Source organism: Zalophus californianus, chromosome 10, assembly GCF_009762305.2.
Source record: "Zalophus californianus isolate mZalCal1 chromosome 10, mZalCal1.pri.v2, whole genome shotgun sequence".
Taxonomy (NCBI): domain Eukaryota; kingdom Metazoa; phylum Chordata; class Mammalia; order Carnivora; family Otariidae; genus Zalophus; species Zalophus californianus.
The window spans coordinates 41049192-41073345 of NC_045604.1; the positions used below are offsets into that span (position 1 = coordinate 41049192).

A 24154-nucleotide genomic window follows, 5' to 3' on the forward strand; every position below is an offset into this window, starting at 1 on the left:
GGGTACATACACCACATTTTCTTTATCCATTTATCTTTCAATGGAGAACTACCATATGATCCAGCAACTCCACTTCTGGGTGTATATCTGAAAGAAATTAAATTACTATGTTGAAAAGATACCAGCACCACGTTCAGAATTTTTTTAATTAAAAAAAATAAGAGGGTAAATATCACTTAAACAGTAGCCACTCCTACTTTATTATAAACATTTTTAAAAAGCATGCTTCTTTATAAGTTTTTTTCTGTAACTTTAAAAAAAACTTGAGGTCTTACCCTTTGTATAATTTATACTGTTTTTACTTTTCATGTCACAGAGTTACTTAAAACTCTTCATAAATATTATCTTTAACCGCTTGGTATCTCAAATGTTAAATAGATTTTACAAATGTATCACAAAACAGTTCCCACTTGGTTTTCTGTTTGAACAGTCACCTCCCAAAAGCTGCACATCCGTGTCAAAGCAGGAGTCTAGCAAAGGAAGTCATGGGACTGGAGGACAGTATCGTCTGCCTGTCAAATCCCATCAACACTGTTACAGTTGGTCTGATGAGTCATTATCTATGACACAGTCAGGTAAGACTAATAACAAGGAGTTAGTTTTCTTTGTATTATATTTGAATTCCTCTTTAATAAGCTTTGTCTATCCACCTGTTAGTATAATGTTATCCTTTGTTGCATTTGTAAAGGCTTTTTGCTTGTCAAGATTAAATCACATTTCATTGCTTTTCATTGGGAATAATTATTTCCCTTATTATACAAAATATGACAAACGGTTATATTCTTGGGTTGCTAATGGGCAGTCTTTTATTTATCAGACATTTGTTGAATTTTTTTTCTATGTGCCAGATACTGCTTATGTGTTCCCATAGCGCTCTGTGCTTCAACTTGTTATACCAGACAGCATATAAATTGTAACCAGACTTTACCCAGTGGGTCTCCCTTACTAGCATGTAGACTCCTGGAAAGGAGTGTCTGTACCTTGATAACAGTTGTGGCACCAGAACCTAGCAAGTACTTTGCATTGCAAATGGCAGGTACTTATTAAATGTTTCTTGAATGAATTAATGATGACCATGAGGAGAGATAGGAAGAGGTAGTGCAAGATAGTGTAAGTTTCAAAGGAGGAAAGGTAGAGAATAGACTGCAAATGGCAGTGGGGGACATTTTCCTGTAATCTCTATGCTACTATAAAACTCTGTGCTATTAAACTGTGAAAGAATGAATAGCCTCTATTCTATAAGACTTCAATCTACAAGATTTGATCTAGGGAAACATACATGTATAGGGAGTGCTCAGTTTATGTAGGGTTCCACGGGTAATTAGTACTGTATTGAGTGTATGCCTTTTGAGCTCATTTTTAGTTTGCATTTGAGAGTAGAAATTTAATAGAAAAAATGAAAATATTATTCATATTTTGGTCTTTGATCCTTTTCTGTACCCCCTGTTTTCGGTGTTTCAAACGATAGTAAATCATGGGATTTTCCCACACCCATATTTATTCTATTTTATTTTATTTTTTATTAACATATAATTTGTATTTTTGTTTCAGGGGTACAGGTCTATGATTCATCAGTCTTACACAATTCACAGCGCTCACCATAGCACATGTCCATCACCCAGCCACCCCATCCCTCCCACCCCCCTCCACTCCAGCAACCCTCAGTTTGTTTCCTGAGATTAAGAGTCTCTTATTATTTGTCTCACCCATATTTATAAATCACTCTTTTTCTTTGAATAACTGTATAATATTTCAAAGAGTAGATAATACCATAACTTATTTAACCACTTCCCTAGTGATGATTATTTAGATTTTCTCAAAATAGCCAATAATGCTCTAGTGAACATCTTCATGTATATATTCTTGACGAATATTTCAGTAAGAATAAATTCTTAGAAATGGAATTACTAGGTCAACCCAGTTGAAGAATGTTGTCTACCATATTTATTTGTTGAAAATTATTATTATTTTATATATTTGCTTTCACGTACTCTGGTGAAAAGTTACAGCCAGTGGAGTAACATGTCAATAGACACAAACTTGATACTTGGAAACATGAATTCTTATCTTGTCTTTCTTACTTACTAGTGACTTTCTCCAAGTTTCTTTTCCATATTGGATAATCTTTTCCATCTGTTTCATGGAATAATATCGTAACCATCCTTGCCTGAGTTACAGACCAAGGATTAATGATAATGTTAATAAGATACTGTTTTATTGATAAAACATAATTCAAGTAAGAATAGTTTTAGAGAAATAGCTCTGAGATTTTTAAACTGTAGATGTCATCTACCTATTAATGATGACATCATATATGCAGTGTTTGTGGTCAGTTTTAATGTAGTGGAGTTGTATAATGCCTTTCTCACTTAAGTGATGGAGAGTTTGTTACCAGCCAAATTAATATAGGCCACATGTGTCAAATAATCAGAAACTTAATTTTTTGATTAGAGTATTCTGTCCATCTTGATGTGTTCAAAAAAACGAAGTATCGTTTACCTGTCCCCTCTTTCTCCCCCACTACCCAAAAAATCCCTGTAGGAGAGAATTCCATAAAGACAATAAATTCATCTAGAGATTCTCTTAGATGTTACTAATGATAAGTACTATGCACTAATACTGTAATTGATCACATATATATATATAAAGTTCCATTCACGCTCATAGACTTTAATTTCTACCCTTCATTTGTGTACTTTTGGTTTCTTTAGTACTCAAAAGTAGAAACATTTTCCATCGTCTTTCATCTAAAAACTCCCAAGTTTTTCATTATCCACTGTCAAATCTTCACAACCGTAGATGATAAATATTTTTATTAGAATAATCACTGCTGGTATATGCAATTTTCAAAATATATTAATTTAAAATAATCATTTTGGGAGGGGGGCAAAGTTGAAACTAAGTCTGCAGGACTATAATCGTCCTGTATATAATTTTATCAAAGTAATGGCTCAGGTTTTGGAAGCACATAAAAGCTTATCAAGCTAAAGAAGCACAGTTTTAGAAGATGCAAAGGTATGGGATTATACTTCAAAGGTCAGCCTGCATGCAGTCCTACTCACAATCATTATACTAGAATCATCGAGTCTCTACAAAGCCTGCCACTAAGTGTTCAGAACCTTTTAACCCTGAAATCAATTGATTATTTTTTCAGGAATTAAAAAAATAATAATAAGGGAGATAGTTGCTCTCTCCCCCCACCACCATTTTTAGTTTTAGACCAAAAAATATATTACCTAAAATATAGCCACATAAAATGTTGGTCTTTTGTGATTATGAATCCTACCACCATTTACTGAGCTTTTATGGTAGTTGAGGTGCTCTGCTGTGTGCTTTATTCACCTTATTTAATCTTCCCATCAATTCTAGAAATCAGTAGGGGTCAGACACCTTACTGACTACCAGTAGTAGATCCAGAGTTGAAAATGGCCTTTATTTTTATGTTATTTCATGAGTGTTGATCAGTAAATAGTGAGCTTTGCCCATGCTAAAGGCTCAGTATCATGCTACCGCTGGTATAAGATGGGTGTAACTTTCTTCAGGTATCATAAGTCAGTGGTATAGAAGTGACAGGAACTTAGATTTCATTATTTCTAATCCAGATATTGGATCACACTATCAAAAAAGACTATAATCCTTTTGCATTTAAATAAATTCCTTAACTAATTCTTATGCAATTTAATCTGAAGTACCTGGAAAACACCTGGCTATTTATGGTATAATGTTGTAGTGTACATCTGAGTCTTCAGATCTATATACTATAGTATTTCTATTGTAATAGTATTTTTATTGCTATTAAATGTCTCACTCAACATTAGGGTGTGGAAATGATACCATTGCGTGATTTTAGGAGGAAGTGTGAGGAATAGTCATTTTTATTCTATGCAATTTCCACATGCAGTGAAATAAGCATCATATTGATTGATTGATTGATTGATTGATTGGCAGGCAGCAAAGCAAGGTTTATTGAGCGATGGCAAAGTGATAGTACAAAGCTCCGGAGAAAGGAGGGGACTCGAGAGGATTGCGCTAAGCAGCGTCTTTAAATGATACTATTTTCATAGCATGTGTGTGGCACTTATTATAATGAAATGTCTTTTTCATGATTTTGCTATGACTGGACACCTACTTTGTGTGTTTGTATGTATAGGGAACTATTGGGAAGATACTAAGATTTAACTAGCTTCATTTCAGTTATTTTAAATATTTTAAGAGCTTCTAAAGAAAGGTTACAGCAGAGTATATTTCTTTTTAATTTCTCTCTTTTCCTTTTATGTGGTATTAAGACATCATCTGATGATTCACAGTTTAAAATGACAAAATTTCAGGGCGCCTGGGTGGCTCAGTTGGTTAAGCATCAGACTCTTGGTTTTCACTCAGGTCATGATCTCAGGGTCATGAGATCGAGCCCTGCGATTGGGCGCTGCACTCAGTGGGGGACTCTGCTTGGGATTTTGTCTCTCCCTCTGCCCCGCCCCCCACTTACACACACACTCTCTCTCTAAAATAAATCTTCAAAAAAATAAAATGACAATTTCAGGGTGTCTGGGTGACTCAGTTAAGTATCCGACTCTTGATCTCGGCTCAGGTATTGATCTCATGGTTGTGATCAGGTCCCACAGTGGGCTTCATGTTGGGCATGGAGCCTACTTTAAAAACAACAGACAGAATTTCAGTTTGATTTTAATATGACTTAAAAACTATTAACAACTAAGGGGAAGGACAGATAAATACGATTATCTTGTCATCAGGAAATAATTCCTTACAATGTCTAAATTTTACTAACCTAAAAGTTTTTCAACTTCTAGTTGCTTATCTCACCAGGACAGGGTACCTTGAGATTTATTTACAATTTCAAATGGTACAATTAGAAAGTGAAAATAAATAGGTGGAGACCCCCCCTCTGCCCAATAGAGATTTAGGGGAAAGGAAGGGGAATGTAAATCACTGAAAAATTTTTTTCAAAGCTCAGATTCCTTAATTTTAAATGTTAGATTGACTTTAAGTTTAATATCACATTGCTGCTTTTCATTAATAATATAATCAGTTATTGAATTAACAATTCTCTTTTTTAAAGATTTATTCATTTGAGAGGGAGGAAGAGGGGCTGGGACAGAGGGGGAGAGAGAGAGAATCTCAAGTAGACTCCTTGCTGAGTGTGGAGCCTGAAGCAGGTCTCAATACCAGGACCCTGAGATCATGACCTGAGCCAAAATCAAGAGTCAGACACTTAACCAACTGAGCCACCCAGGTGCCCCAAATTTAAAGTTAAAGTAAGTTAAAATTAAATAAGAGATTTTGTATCTCTTTCAGAAACAACATCTGACCAAAGTGACATTGAAGGTAGGATCAGAGCCCTAAAGGATGAGCTGCGGAAAAGGAAATCAGTTGTGGACCAGCTGAAGAAGGAACAGAGAAAACGGCAGAAGGAAAGATTGAAAGCCCAAGAAGCCAGTCTGATCAAACAGTTAGAGGTTAGACATAGGAGGAAGTGGGTTCACTATCAAGGCTAATGTATATGTGAAGCCTAAAATGTTTTTAATGTTAATAAAGTAATGGATTAGAATTTTTCAGTCTTAGTTTGGTGCCACATTTTAACCTCTTTTTAAAAAATCTCAGGCTATCTAACCAAACTCTTGCTTAAAACATTAAATATTAAAATAATCTTATAATGTCAAGTATTAAGTAAATATTAAAATCAAGTATTAAAATAAAGGGTTTTTTTCTAAATAAGAAAGATTAAGCCTATGAAAGATTGATATCCATGCCCTCTGAAGCAAAGAATCATTAGATAAATAATTCTATTTTTAAAAAAGATCAATAATTCTAGCTATTGGAATTGTTACTGCCTTTTTAAAAACAACTTGTTTTTTAAGCAGAGTGATATTTCTTGCTACACAGTTTATTAATGTGACTCTTTGTACTATTTGAATGGCTCCAAAATGATAATTGTAAACTTGACTCTTCTCCCAAGCTCTAGCGGCCTTCCCTGATTCTACCCCAGGCTGGAAGCCTGGTTTTGATAGCTTCCTTATTCTGTTTTCTCCTATCCATTCTGTCACCAGATCACATTGATTCTTTTCTTTATAAATCTTCTTGCTTGTCATTTTCCATTCCAACCGCCATCACGCTGTTTGGAGCCTCATAACCTCTCTGCATAGCCACTTGAATGTCCCTGTCTCTGGTTACTTCCCTATTGCTTGCATACCTTCTGCCAGCTTCGTGTTCCTAAAATGCTACATTCATCATAGAATCAATCTAAACTTCCTGCTTCTCACAAGAATTCCTTCTTATGACATCACCAGAGAAGATCATTCAGCTTCTACCTGAACACTTCCATTAATAGGAAATTTCAGATTTTCAAGGCAGTTGGTTTCATTGTTAGGCTCTAGGTTCTCTGAATGTTAGAAAGCTTTTTGTTATGTTTAGCCATTATTTCTATCTTTTTAATGGTCCTTGTTGTGGTCACACCAAATATTAAACTAATAAACTACCTTTATTAGTTTAATCATCAGATATTTAGGTGCCTATTTGTATGCCAGGAACTCAGCTAATTACTTCACACATATTCTTCATTTATCCTCAAGCAACAAGGTATGGCTTTACTGCCCCTGTCTTATAGATGAGGAAACTGAGTTTGAGGGAGATTAATGATACTCAGGGACACACAAGTCATAAATGGTAAAGCTAGGGTTTTAATGTATCTCTAATTCTAAATTTTGTACCCTTACCATTATACTGCACTGTCTTCCACATAGAAAATAGGCTGTTAACAGATGTGGAGAAAATAGACGTTTACACAGGTGCATGATACAGAGATGAGAACAGGGATTATAACTTGCACAGATGTTTGGAAGTAGGAAAAGTGGCTAAGGTAGAATGACCATACTGGCAAGAACATGTTGGAACGTATTGGGAAACAATACTTTATTTAAATTATTTAAAAATAAAGATCATGTTCAGGACCTTAGAATCAGACTGATGAGTTTGGACTTCCAGTCAACAGTCTTCAGCCTGACCACCACACATTAGAATTAACTGAGGAGCTTTTTGAAAAATACAAATATTCAGGCTCACTCCCAGAGGTATTAATTGGTCTAGGGTGGGGCCCAGGATTTAAAAGCACTAGTGTAGGTAATGAGGAGCCATTGAAAATTAAATGAAATACGCTTAGATTGAAAAACGTTGCTCAAAAATTGTTCATTAATGGATATGCCAGCCAGAAAGACCTCTAGAGAAGTGCCATAGAATCCATGTCATTCAACATTTTATTAAATGGTTTACAGACAAAAGAAAGTTCTGTATTTAGGTTTTAGAATTATAGTATATGATGGAGAAATACATAAAATATAGCATTTCTTATAAAATCTTTTGGATTTTATTTAATCACAGATGTAATAAACAACTACATTCATGTAAGTATAGCTTTCAGATCAGAATCCAGAGGAAGGTAATATGGATACTGAAAGTTGTAAAAGTAGGGATTTTAGCCCAAGTTTTAGGGATCTGTAGCAATTGAGTAGCATCCATATGTTCATTCATTCAGTCTTAATATTTATTGACAACCTATTTGGGGCCAGACACTGAGTAGGTATTGAACGTACAGTGTTAGAACAGCTGTAGTCTCAGATAATGAGGTAAAAGTGGGATTTTAGGCCAGAAAATTAAAAAATATAACAGATGAAGGGCTTCCCTTAGATTTCATCCAAATTAGAATTACACATTAGTGATAATGGGTACAGAACAGCTGATAGCATTTTTTGTAATTCTGAAATCATCATATTCTTAACCACACCCTTCCTTCTTCCTCAGGATTTGTATTCCCTAGTACTCCCAAGAAGGTGCCATTGAACTCAGCATCACGGCTAAACTTCTTAAAAGTAACAAAAAAGTATTAGGACAGCCTTTAAAGAATAATTACATGATCAGCTAAAAAAGTTTCTTAATGTGGCAGAGCCTGAATTATTGCTTCATTAAATTTCTGTAGAGTGGAGACTCATTTCCTAATTGATTTAGGGTTATAGTTACACATCTTGCTTATATGGAGACTATTTCAAGAAGGATCTATGAATAACTATTGATAGCGCTCTGGGGAATGACACTGGTACTGGGAGAAAGATTTTTACATCTTCTTTACTATTTGAATATTTTACCATAAAATATACTATTTTCTTATTTAAAATAGTTTTTAAAAATTCTGTATAGTGACTCCTCTGATTTTTCTAAACTTAGTCATATGATGAATTCATTAAGAAAACTGAAGCAGAGCTTAGCCGAGATTTGGAAACATCACCAACAGCCAAGCCTCAGATTAAAACGCTCTCCTCAGCTTCTGAAAAACCCAAGATCAAGCCCCTTCCATTACACAGGTAGAAATTTGTGATAACTTATCTATATTCTGCCTTGTTTGAGAAAAGTTTGTGAAAAGCCTAAGGAAAGACTTTTAGTAGAGCTATCTTTTAAGTAATTGTGAAATTGTAGAAGTAAAAAATATTGGTTAATATTTTTATTTTCACTAATTTGTTATGTATGATACAATCACAAATCACATGTATAATAAGGTACAGATTTAAAAATATATTTTGAATTCTGAAATCTGGTGATTGCAATGAAAATAGTATCCACCAGTATTGCTATAGTAGCATTGTAAGTTGATATAGACCTTTTGAAAAGCAGTTTGCCAGTGTTTCAAAAGTAAAAAAACAATCTGTAACTTTTGACTCGGTAATTCCGCTTCTGAAAACCTAGCTTGAGAAAATAAGGGCTACCAGAAGTCTCAATTTGCATGAATATGTTTCTCATAACATCCTTTATCTTAATATAACACATTGGAAGCAATCTTTATGTCCAAAAATGGGTGACTAGCCCAGTAAATTATGGTTCTTTCCCGGGATAGAATATTATCTAGACAGTTAAGGCAAATACAGAAGACATTAAGTAATGACATTCAAGTATATAAGATAGTGTATTAAAAAGTCAAGTTGCAATATTTAAAATAAATTTTGAACAATGAGTAGGGGGTAAACAGTGGGACTGAGAAATTGGGGGCATTTCAGAGAGAAGGGCACTCATGAATGACCAAAAGCAGCAAGGAGCTTGGCATATTATAGAAACTAAGCATAATAGGATGTTCATCGCTAAAGTTAGAAGAGACTGGAAAAATAAAAACCAAATTGTGAAACCTTGAACTCACTCATTCTTAGTAGTTTCTACCTTTTCAGAAGAGGTGAAGCCTTTGAAGGTTTTTAAAGAAAATATTTAGGGATTTTTTTTTTTTTTGGTCACAAAAGTAATGTAGACTCATTATAATTAATTTCACATTACCCGAGTTTGAATCCTGGTTTCAATACCAGCTAGCTGTTTAACTTTGTCGAGCAAGTTATTTAATCTCTCTGTGCTTCAGGTTTTTTTTAATAGGGATTTATATCCTATAATAACACCTGACTAATTAACTTGTTATGAGGGTTAAAAGACTTAACTTAGAACAGAGCTTAGCATACAATTAGCACTATGTATTAGTTACTATTATTATTATTATACTGAGGGAAACAGTAAAAAGAAAAGTTTAAATTATATACCCAACTACCCCAAAATTGCAAATGTCAACAATATTTCTTTTTAGGATTTCTTATGCTTAGATTTTATGTATATATTTCCACTATATTATAAACTGTAAATTTTATTTTTAGATTTCTACATAATATACTATTGAATGGGTTTATAGTTTTATTAATCAGGCTGTTGGAAGATTTTAACAAGAGAATGACGCCATCACACTTGTGTTCAGAGAGATCTTTCTGACTACTCTATGAAAGAAAGATAGAAAAGAGTAAGCTTAAAAGCAGGGAGAACAGGAGTCTAAGCCAGGCCTCAAATAATCAGTGGTAATAAGAACAGAGATAGGAGATAAATTTAGAAATATTTAAGAAGTAGCGGCACCTGGCTGGCTCAGTGAATAGAGCATGCAACTCTTGATCTCAGGGTCACAAGTTTGAGCCCCACATTGGGGATAGAGTTTACTTAAAAAAAAAAATTTATCCTTAAAAATACTTAAAAAGGAAATATTTAAGAAGTAGGCTTGACTAATTAAAGTGCTAGATAGTGAAGCAGGAGAAATCTAGAATGACTCCCAGGTTTCTCTTAAGTAGTTGGTTGGGTCAGAGTTCCATTAACCTAAATGGGAAATCAGATGTTCTTTTGTGGGGAGCTTATGGTTTTGGTTTTAGAATACTAATTGTGAGATGTCCATAGTTCACCTAACAGAAATTATCCAGGAAAGATATCAGGGTGAGGTATATGAGGATGATCAGCATAAGGACGGTGGTTGAAACCACAAATATAACAACATTGCCCAAAGAAGATACGCATTCAGAGAGAATAAAAGGGAGCCATGTACTAAATATGATAAAATAGCATTTAAAGGCAGTATAAAGAGAGAAATAGAAGGCAAATACTATGACTTCACAAATAAAGAGAAGGCAAGAAAATGAAGAATGTAGCTCTTCCTGTTAACTTAAAGAATAAAAGAGGACAACAGCAGGTTGTGGAAGAATGAAGAACTGAGGGGCAAAATTTTGAGGCTTACATAACATACAAGCTAAGGGAGAAAAAATCTCCAGGTTGAAGGACTAAAGATTATAGAAAAGAGAATGTATAACTGAGGGGCACCATTAATGTGGGACTGTGTGAGTTTTTAGGAAGAAAGAGGTTCAAATAATCAGTTTTGAATAAGAGTGAAAGACACCCCTTTTTCTTTCCTGCAGACCGGAGGAAAGACTATGAATACAGATGTATTTGTAGGTGGAAAGTTTGGTGGTAAGAAAGTTCATGCTGGTGGTCTCTGTTTTTCTCCTAAAAGAAACAAGATCATCTACTGAGAGTGATGAGGGCCAGGAATAGCCTTGATTAAAGTGACAGGGTGGGGTGCCTCCTGTGAAGGAGAAGTAGTTGTCTAAGACTTGACTGCTTTTTGTTACCAATTACTTTAGTATCAGCAGTACATTTATTTCTGCTCATTAATTTTTCTGTTTCAGATCTGAAACAGCAAAGAACTGGAAATCACTAACAGAATCAGAACGCTCCAGAGGATCATTGGAGTCCATCGCTGAACATGTTGGTATGTAAATAGAAAAAATAATTGTTCTGTGTCTAATAGACTAAGGATTTATGCAAATGCCTACACAATTCTACCTCTCTAGCTTTTTTATTAAAAAATAAATTTCTTAAAGATAATAATTATTGAAACTGTCAGTTACTTTGATATTCTAAAGTGATTTATTGGTTATATATAAATTTTGTGAATAAGTATTGTCCCAAATTATGATAAAAAATGAAGCATAAAGACATTAAAATGGTTGAGTGTATCATTGGCATCATTAACCAGATTTTATAACTGAGTATATATTTTTTAGCTTATACCGTTGTTCAGGGTTAAGTGGTCATATATATTTTTTTCAGCTTAATCCAAAAAAGGTAAGAATTACTGAAAATAAAGTATAATTCAATGAGGAAATAAAACTGAGGCATAAAAAAGCCTACTTACAAGCAATGACAAAATAGAGATTTAAATTAAAAACTTTTAATTCTTGTTTTGTTAGCTCATCACATCTTTTTTTTTCTTCTGCAATTTTAGCTCTTAAAATGCTATATTTGGGGTGCCTGGGATCGAGGCCCATATTGGGCTGTGTGCTCAGTGGGAAGTCTGCTTAAGGATTGTCTCTCTCTCTCTCTCTCTCTCTCTTTCCCTCCCCCAACTTGAGTTCTCTCACTCTCTCTCAAATAAATAAATTGTTTTAAAATGCTATATTTGCAGAAATAGTTTTCTTTTTTCTTGTGTTTTTTTTTTTTACATTTGAGAGCTTAGTTGAAGTCCCCAGGAAAATTCATTCTTCTCGCAGTATATATAGAAGTATATTTGTCCTTCCTTCATTGTTTTTCTATATGAAATATGTATGTAATATCCATTGTACAGTTCTGGTTTTGCAGGCTTTGAGGATGATCATGCAAATGTCTCCATAAACTTAGAGTCATTTTTCTTCACTTTATAAGTGAAGACATTTAAGAAATTGATAAGTTAAGACAACATTTAAGAAATTATTTCAAACTTTAAATTTTCAGTCATTCTAAATGTTCTGGTTATTGTGGGTACAATATATTCTCTTAAAGGAAAAATTTACCTTATGTGGTAACCAAAACAGGTTATAGTTATTGACCAGAGTTTTTCCTCATAAAGACTTGGCTTTTATTTAGCCTTTGGTTCTAGAAGTTGAAAGATTGTAATTAAATAATTTTGATAATGATTTTTTTCTTTTCCTTTAAGATGCTGCATTGGCAGGTTCTGAGAGATCAGTATCAGAAAGGTCTTTATCTGCATATGCAAAGAGAGTGATTGAATTGGATAGACAAACAGAAGAGCATTTTCAGACTTCATCTCCAATTCTTAGCTCATCAAGGAGAACCAGAGCAGAATCTGGAGATTCTCTAGAAAATGTACCTTCATTACCTCTTCTCAAAGAATTGAATGCCCCTAATAGAATTCTGGATGTGTCAGAGACCAAGGTTGAAGAAGACTCTAGTCAAAAATCAGAAATACAAGAAGTAGACGATACAAAACTGGAGGCGAGTGTGATTGAAGATGCCTATTCGAAACAATCTAGGAAGTCTGACGTCTTACTGAAACTAGACCTGGAACAGGGAGATTCGTCTGAAATTCTTTCAAGGAAAGATCTTCCTTTAGATTCTGTAAATGTTCAGAAAGACTTAGTTAGATTAGCCATTGAAAATCTTCATAGAAAGGAGCTGAAAGAGAAAGAGTCAGATCAAGATATGGATCATAGTCCAAACATCAAATCAGAAAAAGACATTCAGGAACAAAAGAACATAAAGGAAAGGGACTTGTCTTTGTTCGAACAGTTTTTTGCCCCTAAAGAGATAGCATACTCTGATTTTGAAGTGTCTTCTTTCAAGAAGGACGTTTCCTCTGAATTGTACAAAGATGACTTCGAGGTGTCATCTTTATTGTCACTCAGGAAAGACTCTCAGTCTTGCAGAGACGAATCACAGCCAACCAGGCACTCTACAAGTAGAGCCATTAGCTTTGGCAGTGATGATGAAATCAGTGAGTGCCTCAGTGAGAAAAGCCTTTCTGTTCGTAGCAGTGTCCACTCTGAGAGGCTGTTGGAACTCAAGTCCCCTACTGAGCTTATGAAAAGTAAGGAGCGCAGTGATGTAGAGCATGAACAGGGAGTTACGGAGTCCCCTTCCTTGGTTTCAGTTTCTGTGGCAGATGAGTTACGTGATTTCCACATTGGTGATAGGGTGTTGATTGGCAATGTTCAGCCAGGAACTCTTCGATTCAAAGGTGTGACTAGTTTTGCTAAAGGATTTTGGGCTGGAGTGGAGTTGGATAAAGCTGAAGGAAATAACAATGGAACGTATGACGGCATTGTATACTTTGTGTGCAAAGAGAAGCATGGTATTTTTGCTCCTCCTCAAAAAATATCTCACATTCCAGAAAACTTTGATGACTATGTAGACATAAATGAAGATGAAGAGTCTTACTCAGATGGACAGTATCAATACTATAATCAAGAACAAAAAGGTAGAGCGGATTCCAAGTTTGATAGAGAAAAGGATGCAGTTGAATATTTTTATGAGAACTCTCTACCTAGTATGCACGGTATAGAAGCCTCACTTGATAGAAGCCTTAAAATAGAAACAGACGACATTCAGGACATTTCTGGAGTACTTGAAGCCCATGTTCACCAGCAGTCTTCGGTGGATTCACTGATCTGTTCAAAGGAAAACAAAGACCTTGTTTCTGGTGCCACAGAAAAGGTTTCCATTACTGTAGAAGGCGGTACTTTAGATAATAACTTTTCTGAAGAGTTAAAGAAGCAACAGCAGTTTATAGAAAAGGAAGAGAACCTATATCCCGAGGTGTCGGAAAAGCTTTCTACTCCACTTCTGGATCTTTTAACAAGAGAAAAGAACCAATTGGAAGCCCAGCTGAGGTCATCACAAAGTGAGGGAAAAAAGTCAAAGCAACAGCTAGAAAAAGTCAGCTTACTGACAGACAGTTTACTAACAGTCTTTGTGAAGGACACGGTCAGTCAACTACAGGAAATCAAAAAAGCTAGGAATGAGAAAATCCAGCTTAGCAATCAGGAGCTTCTTGATGATGATCAAAAGAAAGTACCGCCCCAAGCCCTGTCCCCAAATCATGAGGAGCAATCATCAGGTGTTCCAGGTTGCTTCTTAAGGTCTGAATTGGAAGATGAAAAAGAAGAGATTTCTTCACCAGATATATGCCCCAGACCTGTAAGTATTTTATCTAGACAGAATGTCAATTAACCTTATCTTTGTAGTGCATTTTAATTCTGTAGCTCCTGGTAGGTTTTTTGTGACATGTTATTTATTAGATAAAAATCACTGTACTAGTTTTTAAAGGCCTTGTCACTGTTTTTCTGTCTGAAATATAATTGTCCTCTGTTATGTCATGAGTGGTCACTATAGGGTTGTCACAAACACTAGCAGCTTTATGCTGGATTGATGGCCCTTGTGTGCTGTCCACAGGTTAGAGTCCCTTCCAGATTCACTGAACAGATTTATTCCATGGAGCTTTCCAGTGGTTCTCAATCCAGTTCCTTTTTTGCCTATGAAATTATTTGTCCACCTAGCTACTCAGTTACCCTGCAGATATTACCAGTTGTGATGTTGATTCTGGTAAAACTGAAATATATCCACTATGACATATACTCAGACCATCAACTTACTTAGGTTGCCCATGGACAGTTGAACAAAAGTAACGATTTTGAGTAACTTGAGCCAGGTAATCACGAAAGGTGAGAAATTTTGTATACAATTTCCATACCCCACAGATAAGAGAGTACCTCAGAAACAAAATAATGATGATTCAAAAAGAAACAACTAATCAATAAACATTTTATAAAAATTCAATTTTAATGCTTATATAAGCATAATTATAGGAAACGGTAGTTTTTTCTTAAATTGCTTATTAGTAGCCACCATATTGTTTTTGTTTTGCTTATAGAGAAATAATAAATATACAAATAATATATTTGCTTTGTCTTTAAAAAAAAAAACAAATGAGTGATCTGAGGTCACTAAATGGTGCTCTATTTGAATGGTTCCATTTCTGTAGGAGAGTCCAGTATTTGGTGCCAGTGGGCAGGAAGAACTTGCGAAGAGACTTGCTGAACTTGAGATCAGCCGGGATTTTCTGAGTGTGTTAGGAGATGATCAAGACTGGTTTGATGAAGACTTTGGTTTGAGCTCTTCTCACAAGATCCCCAAAAATAAGGCAGAAGAAACCATTGTACCTTTAATGGCAGAACCTAAAAGAGCTCCCCAGAAGCCATGTGAAACACTATTGGCAGTTCCACATACTACAGAGGAAGTAGAAATTCTTGTACATAATGCAGCAGAAGAACTGTGGAAATGGAAAGAATTAGGTCATGATCTTCATAGCATCAGCATTCCTACAAAACTGCTTGGCTGTGCTAGTAAGGGTCTAGATATAGAAAGCACTAGTAAAAGGGTCTACAAACAGGTATGTAACATGAAAGGATAATTTTAATTTTTAAATTTTTCTAGTCTGAAATTCAGATTCTTAGCCATTTTGTTTTGTTTTATTTTTCTCTATCAAGGCGGTTTTTGATTTAACAAAAGAGATTTTTGAGGAAATATTTGCGGAGGATCCCAACTTAAATCAACCTGTCTGGATGAAGCCATGTAGAATCAACTCCAGTTATTTCCGACGAGTGAAAAATCCAAATAACCTTGATGAAATCAAGGTAAACTCAAACTAGAGAGTATCTCCTTTTTTGACTTGCTGTTCATTTATGCAGATCTATAAATGCCATAAAAGCAGGTACTCTTCTGTATTATTCACCCTCTGTCCCCGAGGCCTGTCACATAGTGGGTATTCAATAAATGTTTGTTGAGTCACAGAAACCATGAGCAGTGGAGGGATGGGGGAGAGGGAATCCTGAATCCTCAGGATTTTGCAAAGCATAATTTTAACAGTCATTTCCTATATATACATAATTTATAATACTTAAGAAAAAATTAGGAAATAGATAAGTTACTGTGATTCATTGGAGTTTTAGGTAAATTTTTGGCAGTTTAGAGATAGGTATTCTAGAAGTACACCTGAAAACATGTCATCTATCAAACATGCCAGCCCAAGACAGGTGTTACCTTTTCCTCTTTGATTTTACAGGTTTCAAATTAGTAATGTGGTTTTGAAGTATGTGAGATAGTAATATGATATATAAAGTATATTGTTATCTAAGAAGCCTCTGAAAAGATTAAGTGCCCTGAGGCTACGGTGACTCCCAGCAAAACTTCAGTCACATTGGTGGAAATCTCTGCCTGTTCACATGTTTCTTTAATATAGCAAAGGTTATATTTCCAGTGCAGTACCTCTCAAACTGTAATGCATTGAATATGAATCATCTGGGGATTTTGTTAAAATGGAGATTGTTACAGGTCTGGAGTAGGACCTGAGAGTCTGCATTTTTAACAGGCTCTTTAGTGATGAGGATGCTCTTGACCCTAGAACCACTCTGAGTAGCAAGGCTCTGGAGTTGTGTTTTCCAGACTTTATTTGATTATAGAATGCTAATTTTTCCTGCAGATAGCATACCTCCAACTATAGTCGATCCTTGAACACTGTCAGCGGTTAGGGATGCCAACCCCCTACTCAACTGAAAATCTTTAGATACTAATAGCCTACCAGAAAGCTTACAGATAACGTAGTTAACACATATTTTGTATGTTATATGTATTATATACTGTATTCTTACAATAAAGTAAGCTAGAGAAAAGAAATGTTATTAAGAAAATCTTAAGAGAAAATACATTTATGGTACTGTTATGTATTCATTGAAAAAAATCCATGTATAAGTGGACCCACGCAGTTCAAACCCATGTTGTTCAGGGGTCAACTGTACTCATCTTACTGGTGTATTTTCTTACAGTCATCAAGGAGTGTATGTGGACTATTAAAATACAGTAAAGAACATATACAGTATTCTGGTATATAATGTGGAGGCATTGCCTAAACAATTTAGTCTTTTTTTATTAAAATATAGTTAACATATAACATTATATTAGTTTCAGGTGTACAACATAATGATTCGATATTTGTATATATTGTGAAAAGATCACCACAAGTCTAGTTAACATCCATCATCACATATAGTTACAAATTTTTTTGTATGATGAAAAATTTTAAGATCTGCTCTCTTAGCAACTTTCAAATATACAATACAGTATTCACTATAGAGAGCTTTAGAAAATATTTTGTACTCATAGAAACACCAACAGATGTCTATGAGATGCAGTGTATGCTTACATCGAAGTTACGCAAACTGTGGCCCACAGGCCAAATGCAGCCTACCACCTGTTTTTATAGATTAAGTTTTATTGGATCACAGCCACACCCATTCGTTTAAATATTGTCTATGGCTGCCTTCCTGCTGTAACAGCAGAGTTGAGTAGTTGTGACAGAGACCACATGGCCCACAAAGCCTAAAATTGTTATAGTTTGGCCCTTTACTGAAGTTTGCAGACCCCTGCTTAAATTAAAGTAAGTAGTACCAAAAAAAAAAAAAGTTTCCAGAGATTAATTTGATTCATTAAAAAAAACAACTTTAAAATGATTTTCAACTTTGAAGAATAGAGTATCAGAACCACCCCGCAGAGCTTTTCAAAACACAGGTGTACTCCATTTCTTTCAGCCCTCCGAAGCTGATACATCCTTGAGAGAGAGAGAGTGAGTGGTGGTAGAGTTTGGGGACATACTGGTTTGAAAATCTTCTCAAATGATTCTGATTCATAAATGTATCTTTTCCCCCATTAAGAACATTGTTTTTTTGTTTGTTTAATTTTATTTTATTATGTAATGTTAATCATCATACACCATTACTTTTTGTAGTGTTCCATGATTCATGTAGTGTTTGCGTATAATACCCAGTGCTCCATGCAATAGGTACCCTCTTTAATAAACAGGCTAACCCATCTCCCCACCCCCTCCCCTCTAGAATCCTCAGTTTGTTTCTCAGAGTCCATAGTCTCTCATGGTTCGTCTCCCCCTCCGATTCCCCCCCTTCATTTTTCCCTTCCTACTATCTTTTTTTTTTTAAACATATAATGTATTATTTTCAGAGGTACAGGTCTGTGATTCAACAGTCTTGCACAATTCACAGCGCTCACCATAGCACATACCCTCCCCAATGTCTGTCACCCAGCCACCCCATCCCTCCCACCCCCCACCACTCCAGCAACCCTCAGTTTGTTTCCTGAGATTAAGAATTCCTCATATCAGTGAGATCATATGATACATGTCTTTTTCTCTGATTGACTTATTTCACTTTGCATAATACCTTCCAGTTCTATCCACATCGCTGCAAATGGCAAGATTTCGGGGTTTTTTTGATGGCTGCATAATATTCCATTGTATATACCTACCACATCTTCTTTATCCATTCATCTGTTGATGGACATCTTGGTTCTTTCCATAGTTTGGCTATTGTGGACATTGCTGCTATAAACATTGGGGTGCACTCCCCTTCAGATCACTCGTTTTTTAACAGAACAACCATAAAAAGTAGTAAAAACCCAAATTATTTTATTAATAACAAAGAATAAGTTGAAATAAGACAAGATACATAATATATATCAACAATCATCAGAATGCATATATCAGTATAACACACAATGATGCTACCCACCAATTTCAATATTGAAATAGCATTTTGTAAAGTTTTTAAGGGTAATAGTTTAAATATTGTTAATAAAATTATCATGCTTTTTATACTGAAGTGTTGATTAATATTTTTTAATTCAACATATTCAGTCATGGTGCTTCAAAATAAACTGTCCTAGCCAAAGCCTGTACTTGGCTCACATGGCATTGCTTCCAACATTTATATGGGATTTTTCAGATGCAGAGATTTATTTTATGCTTCCTTTAGTAGTTTTGCCAGCTGGAAGTTAGCTGATGGTGGTTCTTGGGTAGAGGGGACTCTAAAGTGATTTTTCTTTGCAGATTCATCAATGGGTTTTACTTTTGTGTGTGTGTAAAAACAAAAATTCTTTAAGTGAATAAAGTCTGAGCATTTGGAATGCTTTTGTCTTCAAAATGCTAAGTGGAACTGTAAGTGGAAGAAATTCGTATGATCTTTTATTATAAATACCATATTATTAGCATAAATCTGCATTGTAAGCACTAAATCTCAGGAACTTGGTTGTTTGTGTTTCATTCCCTCCTCTTATTTTCACAGAACTTCATAGCCACAGAAGTACTCAAGTTGTTTAGTCTTAAAAAGGAACCAAACCACAAAACAGATTGGCAGAAAATGATGAAATTTGGAAGAAAGAAAAGAGATCGAGTGGATCATATCCTGGTCAGTGCATATAACTGAAATATTTTTATTTTAACTGTCTCTTCTAAAATCAGAATGTAATTAGAGTCTAAAAAGAAAGGGAAGGGGGACCTGGGTGGCTCAGTAGATTAAGTGTCTGTCTTGGTTTCGTCTCAGGTCATGATCTCGAGGTTGTGGGGTTGAGCCCAGTGTCAGGCTCTGCTCAGTGTGGAGTCTGCTTCTCTCTCCCTCTCCTTCTCATTCACCCTCTCTCTCTCTCAAATAAATAAATGAAATCTTTTTTAAGAAAAGGGAATATAGGGGCACCTGGGTGGCTCAGTCGTTAAGTGTCTGCCTTCAGCTCAGGTCATGAAACCAGGGTCCTGGGGTCGAGCCCTGCATTGGGCTCCCTGCTTGGCGGGAGGCCTGCTTCTCCCTCTCCCACTCCCCCTGTTTGTGTTCCCTCTCTCACTGTATCTATTTCTGTCAAATGAGTAAATAAAATCTTTAAAAAAAAAAAAAGAAAAGGGAATATAATTGATCTTAAGTCTATGATAGTAAAGCCTTAAATTCTTCATTTGCTGCATTTCTGCCCCTCAGTTTTGGAACTTGCTTTCTTTTGAACTTGGTAGATGAATATTTAACTTAACAGTATTTTGTGGGTGTGGAGAACTTGAGAAATAAAAAGCTGAGTGGAAGCAAAGTTTAAGGTACCAAATTAAAAAGAGACCAGTGTAGATTCTGGGGCCAGATTGCCTGAGTTTAAATCTCTTTTCTGTCACATACCTGGTTTGTAATCTTGGACAAATTGTCTAACCTCTTTATTTCTCTTTTCCCTGTCTGCAGTCTACCAATACAGTTATTAAGTTATTAAATGAGTGTTTATATATGTATATGTAGAAGAATTCCCTGTATATAACTCAGTAAATACTAATTGTTATCATTTTGTCATCATTATTATTATCCATAGCTTTAGCTGGATAGGATTTATTCCATTTTGTGATATATTTCTCTAGCATTAGAAAAATGTTTATCAAGGTGTCTTGGCCCAGTGGGTTAAGCATCTGACTTTTGATCTCAACTCAGGTCTTAATCTCAGGGTTGTAAGTTCAAGCCCCGCATTGGGCTCCATGCTGGACATGGAGCCTACTTAAAAAAAAAAAAAATTGTCAAACAAAAAAAGAAAGAGTAAAGAAAAAAAGGTCTTTCATCCTTTTATTTCTTCTGTAAAAGAGCGTTAAGTAATAGCAAACTTTACGAAACTCATTACTTGATTCAGGTTTATCTCTAAACATTTTCATTCTGGACTTTCTATCCTGTTTATATTTATATTCATATAATGAAAAACAAGTGTAATACTTAATCAGTTTTCCCCAAGTATATGCCTTTCCATTGCTTCATTTGCTCAGTAACAGCTACACTTAGTAGATAAACATTTATTTAGTGTTTATAGCTTGCCATTCTTTTTCATGCCTTTTTTCATGCATGAAGAGTGGCAAACTGTAAAACATAGTGATTATATGAGGTAGGAAGGACTCATGTTATTCTGTTTTATAAATGAGGAAGTTTAGACTCAAAGATATTAAATTACTTGTCCAGCAAATGAGAGCCAAGATTTTAACCAACTGGTTCTTCATAAATTTTTGCATCTCAAGAATGTGAACTTATTCTCATATTTCAACAAGATTTTATTTATTTGAGAGAGAGAGAGCATAAGTGGTGGGGGTGGGGGATGGGCAGGAGAGGGAGAAGCAGACTCCCCACTGAGCGTGGAGCCCAACTCGGGGCTCGATCCCAGGACCGTGGGATCAGATCATGACCTGAGCTGAAGGCAGACACTTCAACTGAGCCACCCAGGTGCCCCTCAAATAAATAAAATCTTAAAAAAAAAAAAAAGATGAAAGCGTGTCAGAAACATTCATTTATCCTTGTATCAGTTAAATTGATCACATCCTCTATAAATCATCTCAGTGTATACATTTGAGTCAAGAACTGTGCTAATTAAGGACTGACGTGACAGTAGTAAGCAAGACAGGCATAGAATCTGTTTGCAGCCAGAAACTAGCCATTGATATGTAATTTACACATGTGTAATTCTAAATTAAATGATAAAAATAGAGGAGTAGGGAGCTGTTGTAAAAGCATAAACCAGAGGAAACTGACCTAATGAGGATGGTCAGGGCAGGCTTCCCTGAGGAAGTGACATTTGAGCTGAGATCTTAAAGATGAATAAGCATCACCTGAGTTCTAAGATAGAAGAACAATTCAGGGGGAGCAAACCACATTTGCCAGACCTGAAATGAGGAGAAACATGGGTTTGAGCAGAAATGTTAATGGTTGGAGGTGACATAAGATAAAACTGGAGAGGTAGAGTCTATATCCTCCAGTGCTTTGTAAGCCATGTTAAGGATTTTGGATCTTATTGTAAAAGCAAGAAGCTTAAGCAAGAGAAATTGAAAGACCAGATTTGCAGTTTTACAAATGCTGGGAGAGTGCGGCGCCTGGGTTAAGCATCCGACTCTTGATTTCAGCTCAGGTCATGATCTCAGAGTTGGGGGATCGAGCCCCGTGTCAGGCTCCCCACTCAGCTGGGAGTCTGCTTGATATTCTCTCTCTCCCTCTGCCCGTCCCCCCCAAATAAGAATAAATAAATAAATCTCTCTCTTTTTTTTTTAAGATTTTATTTATTTATTTGACAGAGAGACACAGCGAGAGAGGGAACACAAGCAGGGGGAGTGGGAGAGGGAGAAGCAGGCCTCCCGCCGAGCAGGGAGCCCGATGCGGGGCTCGATCCCAGGACCCGAGCCGAAGGCAGGCGCTTAACGACTGAGCCACCCAGGCGCCCCTAAATAAATAAATCTTAAAAAAAAAATATATATATATATATATAGTTATCTACTGAGAGAATGCTTCAAAAGAACCAAGTGTGTGGAGGAAAGAAGACCAGCTAGAAGGATATATAGCCTCTACAGCGAAGGTGGCTGTTGTTTATTAAAGCAAAGCTTCTTAGCTAAATTTTTCTTGAGCACATGTGAAAGTAAATGAGGAAGCTAGCATCATGTGCCAGTTCAAAATGACACAGAGAGTGAAGGCGTACTACATACAGCCTCCAGCTAGCTACAGACAGCTTTTACTTAACATGGTTATAAAAATGTCATCGTAATAGTGAAAGGATTAAATACATTGGAAGGGGAGACAACGATATGGGGGCATCTTTAGACTTGAATTACTAATCGGAAATGAAAAGTAATGTATCTCACAAGTGAACAGTAAGCAAATTGATTTGTGGCTCTTTATTAGACGTACCAAAAGAACAAGGTACTGTCCTTGGATGGCAGAGGCTTCCAACAGTGCCAGATAGGATCACTTATACAGAAACATCTCTCTCTCTAGCAGTTCTTGGAAAATTCTCAAATAGCAAACAAAAATTTCTTTTGCTCATATAAGATTATTATAGTTTGGGTGAGGGTGACGTCTGTGTTTAACAATTCAAGAGATTTAGGAGTTGGGAAATAGTAACATATATATATATTATGTGAATATCCCCTTTACTGGTCATAAAATACTTTTCACCTTCCTACAGAGAGACCTGGGCCTATGTAACTTGTTTCAAGAGTTTGCTCTTCTTCCCCCCCCAACTCTTCTTAATAGGTAGCTAAATGGTACTGTTAGCTCCTTGAGTTAATTATTAAGAAATGCTAAATAAACTTCTCTCCCACAATTAGATTTAGCCAACCTAGTATTTGGAGATTCTAATATTTTTGCATTTTAGAGAGATTGAGATTCAAAACAACAATTCTTTTGAAAGGTTTATTTATTTGTTTTAGAGAGAGTGCACACGTGCACGTACAAGTGTGGGAGGAGGGTCAGAGGCAGAGGGAGAGAGAAATTTAAGCAGATGCCATGCTGAGCACTGAGCCTGTCGCAGGGCTCGATCTCATGACCCTGAGATCATCACCTGAGCCAAAACCAAGAGCCAGCCACTTAACTAATTGTGCCACCCAGGCACCCCACAAAACAACAATATTTAATAATATGTGAACCAAAAATTCTTCCCTTAGTACAAAAGAAAAATCATGTTTATTATAATCATGCTCATTTTAGAAAATTTAGAAAACACTGATAAATCAAAAGAATATCATGATAATCTCATCATCTAGATAACTTAATATTGTGATGTATGGTCTTAGAGCCTTTTTATAAAAAGAATTTTTTTAAACAGATCATCATCGTCTCTTTTTCGTGATCTGATTCTTTTTACTTAATAAAATGAACTATTTTTTTTCTTGTCAGTAAATGTTCCTCTATTTTATATCACTTTTAATAACTTTATACCATTTTATTTTCCTGGAAATATAGTAATCCATTGAATGGATGTACCATTATTTAACCAGTCAATATTTTTTTCCTCTTTTAAACAGTGTTGTAATAAACATCTTGCAGTATGAGATTTTTATACTTATTTCCAATAATTTCCTTAGGATAAACTCCTAGAAATAGAATCGCTGATTAAAAGTATATGCAGAATGTTAAGGCTTTCGTATGTGTTGTCAAATTGTTCTCCAAAAAAGTTGTACCAATTATACATACTCACCAACATGATACAAGAATGGAGGTTCCCACCTTTGCCAGTACTAGCTGTTACCAATTTTTAAATCTTTACCAAAAGAATGAGCTCATTTTGTGCTATAATTTTATTATTAATATGGTTAATTTTTTACCTCTTTATTGGCTATTCTAAATCTTTTGCATGCTTAGTATAT

At 35.5% G+C, this 24154-nt stretch overlaps 1 protein-coding gene across 4 annotated transcripts in view; it reads left to right on the forward strand.

Moving 5' to 3' along the window:
• CEP350 (centrosomal protein 350) overlaps positions 1-24154 on the forward strand; it is a 151672-nt gene that overhangs the window by 118802 nt on the left and 8716 nt on the right. For all 4 annotated transcript variants that reach the window (XM_027612703.2, XM_027612706.2, XM_027612705.2 and 1 more), the window contains exons 30-37: positions 431-575; positions 5314-5474; positions 8233-8369; positions 11034-11116; positions 12320-14319; positions 15164-15571; positions 15669-15815; positions 19311-19433. In XM_027612703.2, the coding sequence (XP_027468504.2) occupies positions 431-575; positions 5314-5474; positions 8233-8369; positions 11034-11116; positions 12320-14319; positions 15164-15571; positions 15669-15815; positions 19311-19433 (3204 nt within the window). The remainder of the gene's footprint in view (positions 1-430; positions 576-5313; positions 5475-8232; positions 8370-11033; positions 11117-12319; positions 14320-15163; positions 15572-15668; positions 15816-19310; positions 19434-24154) is intronic.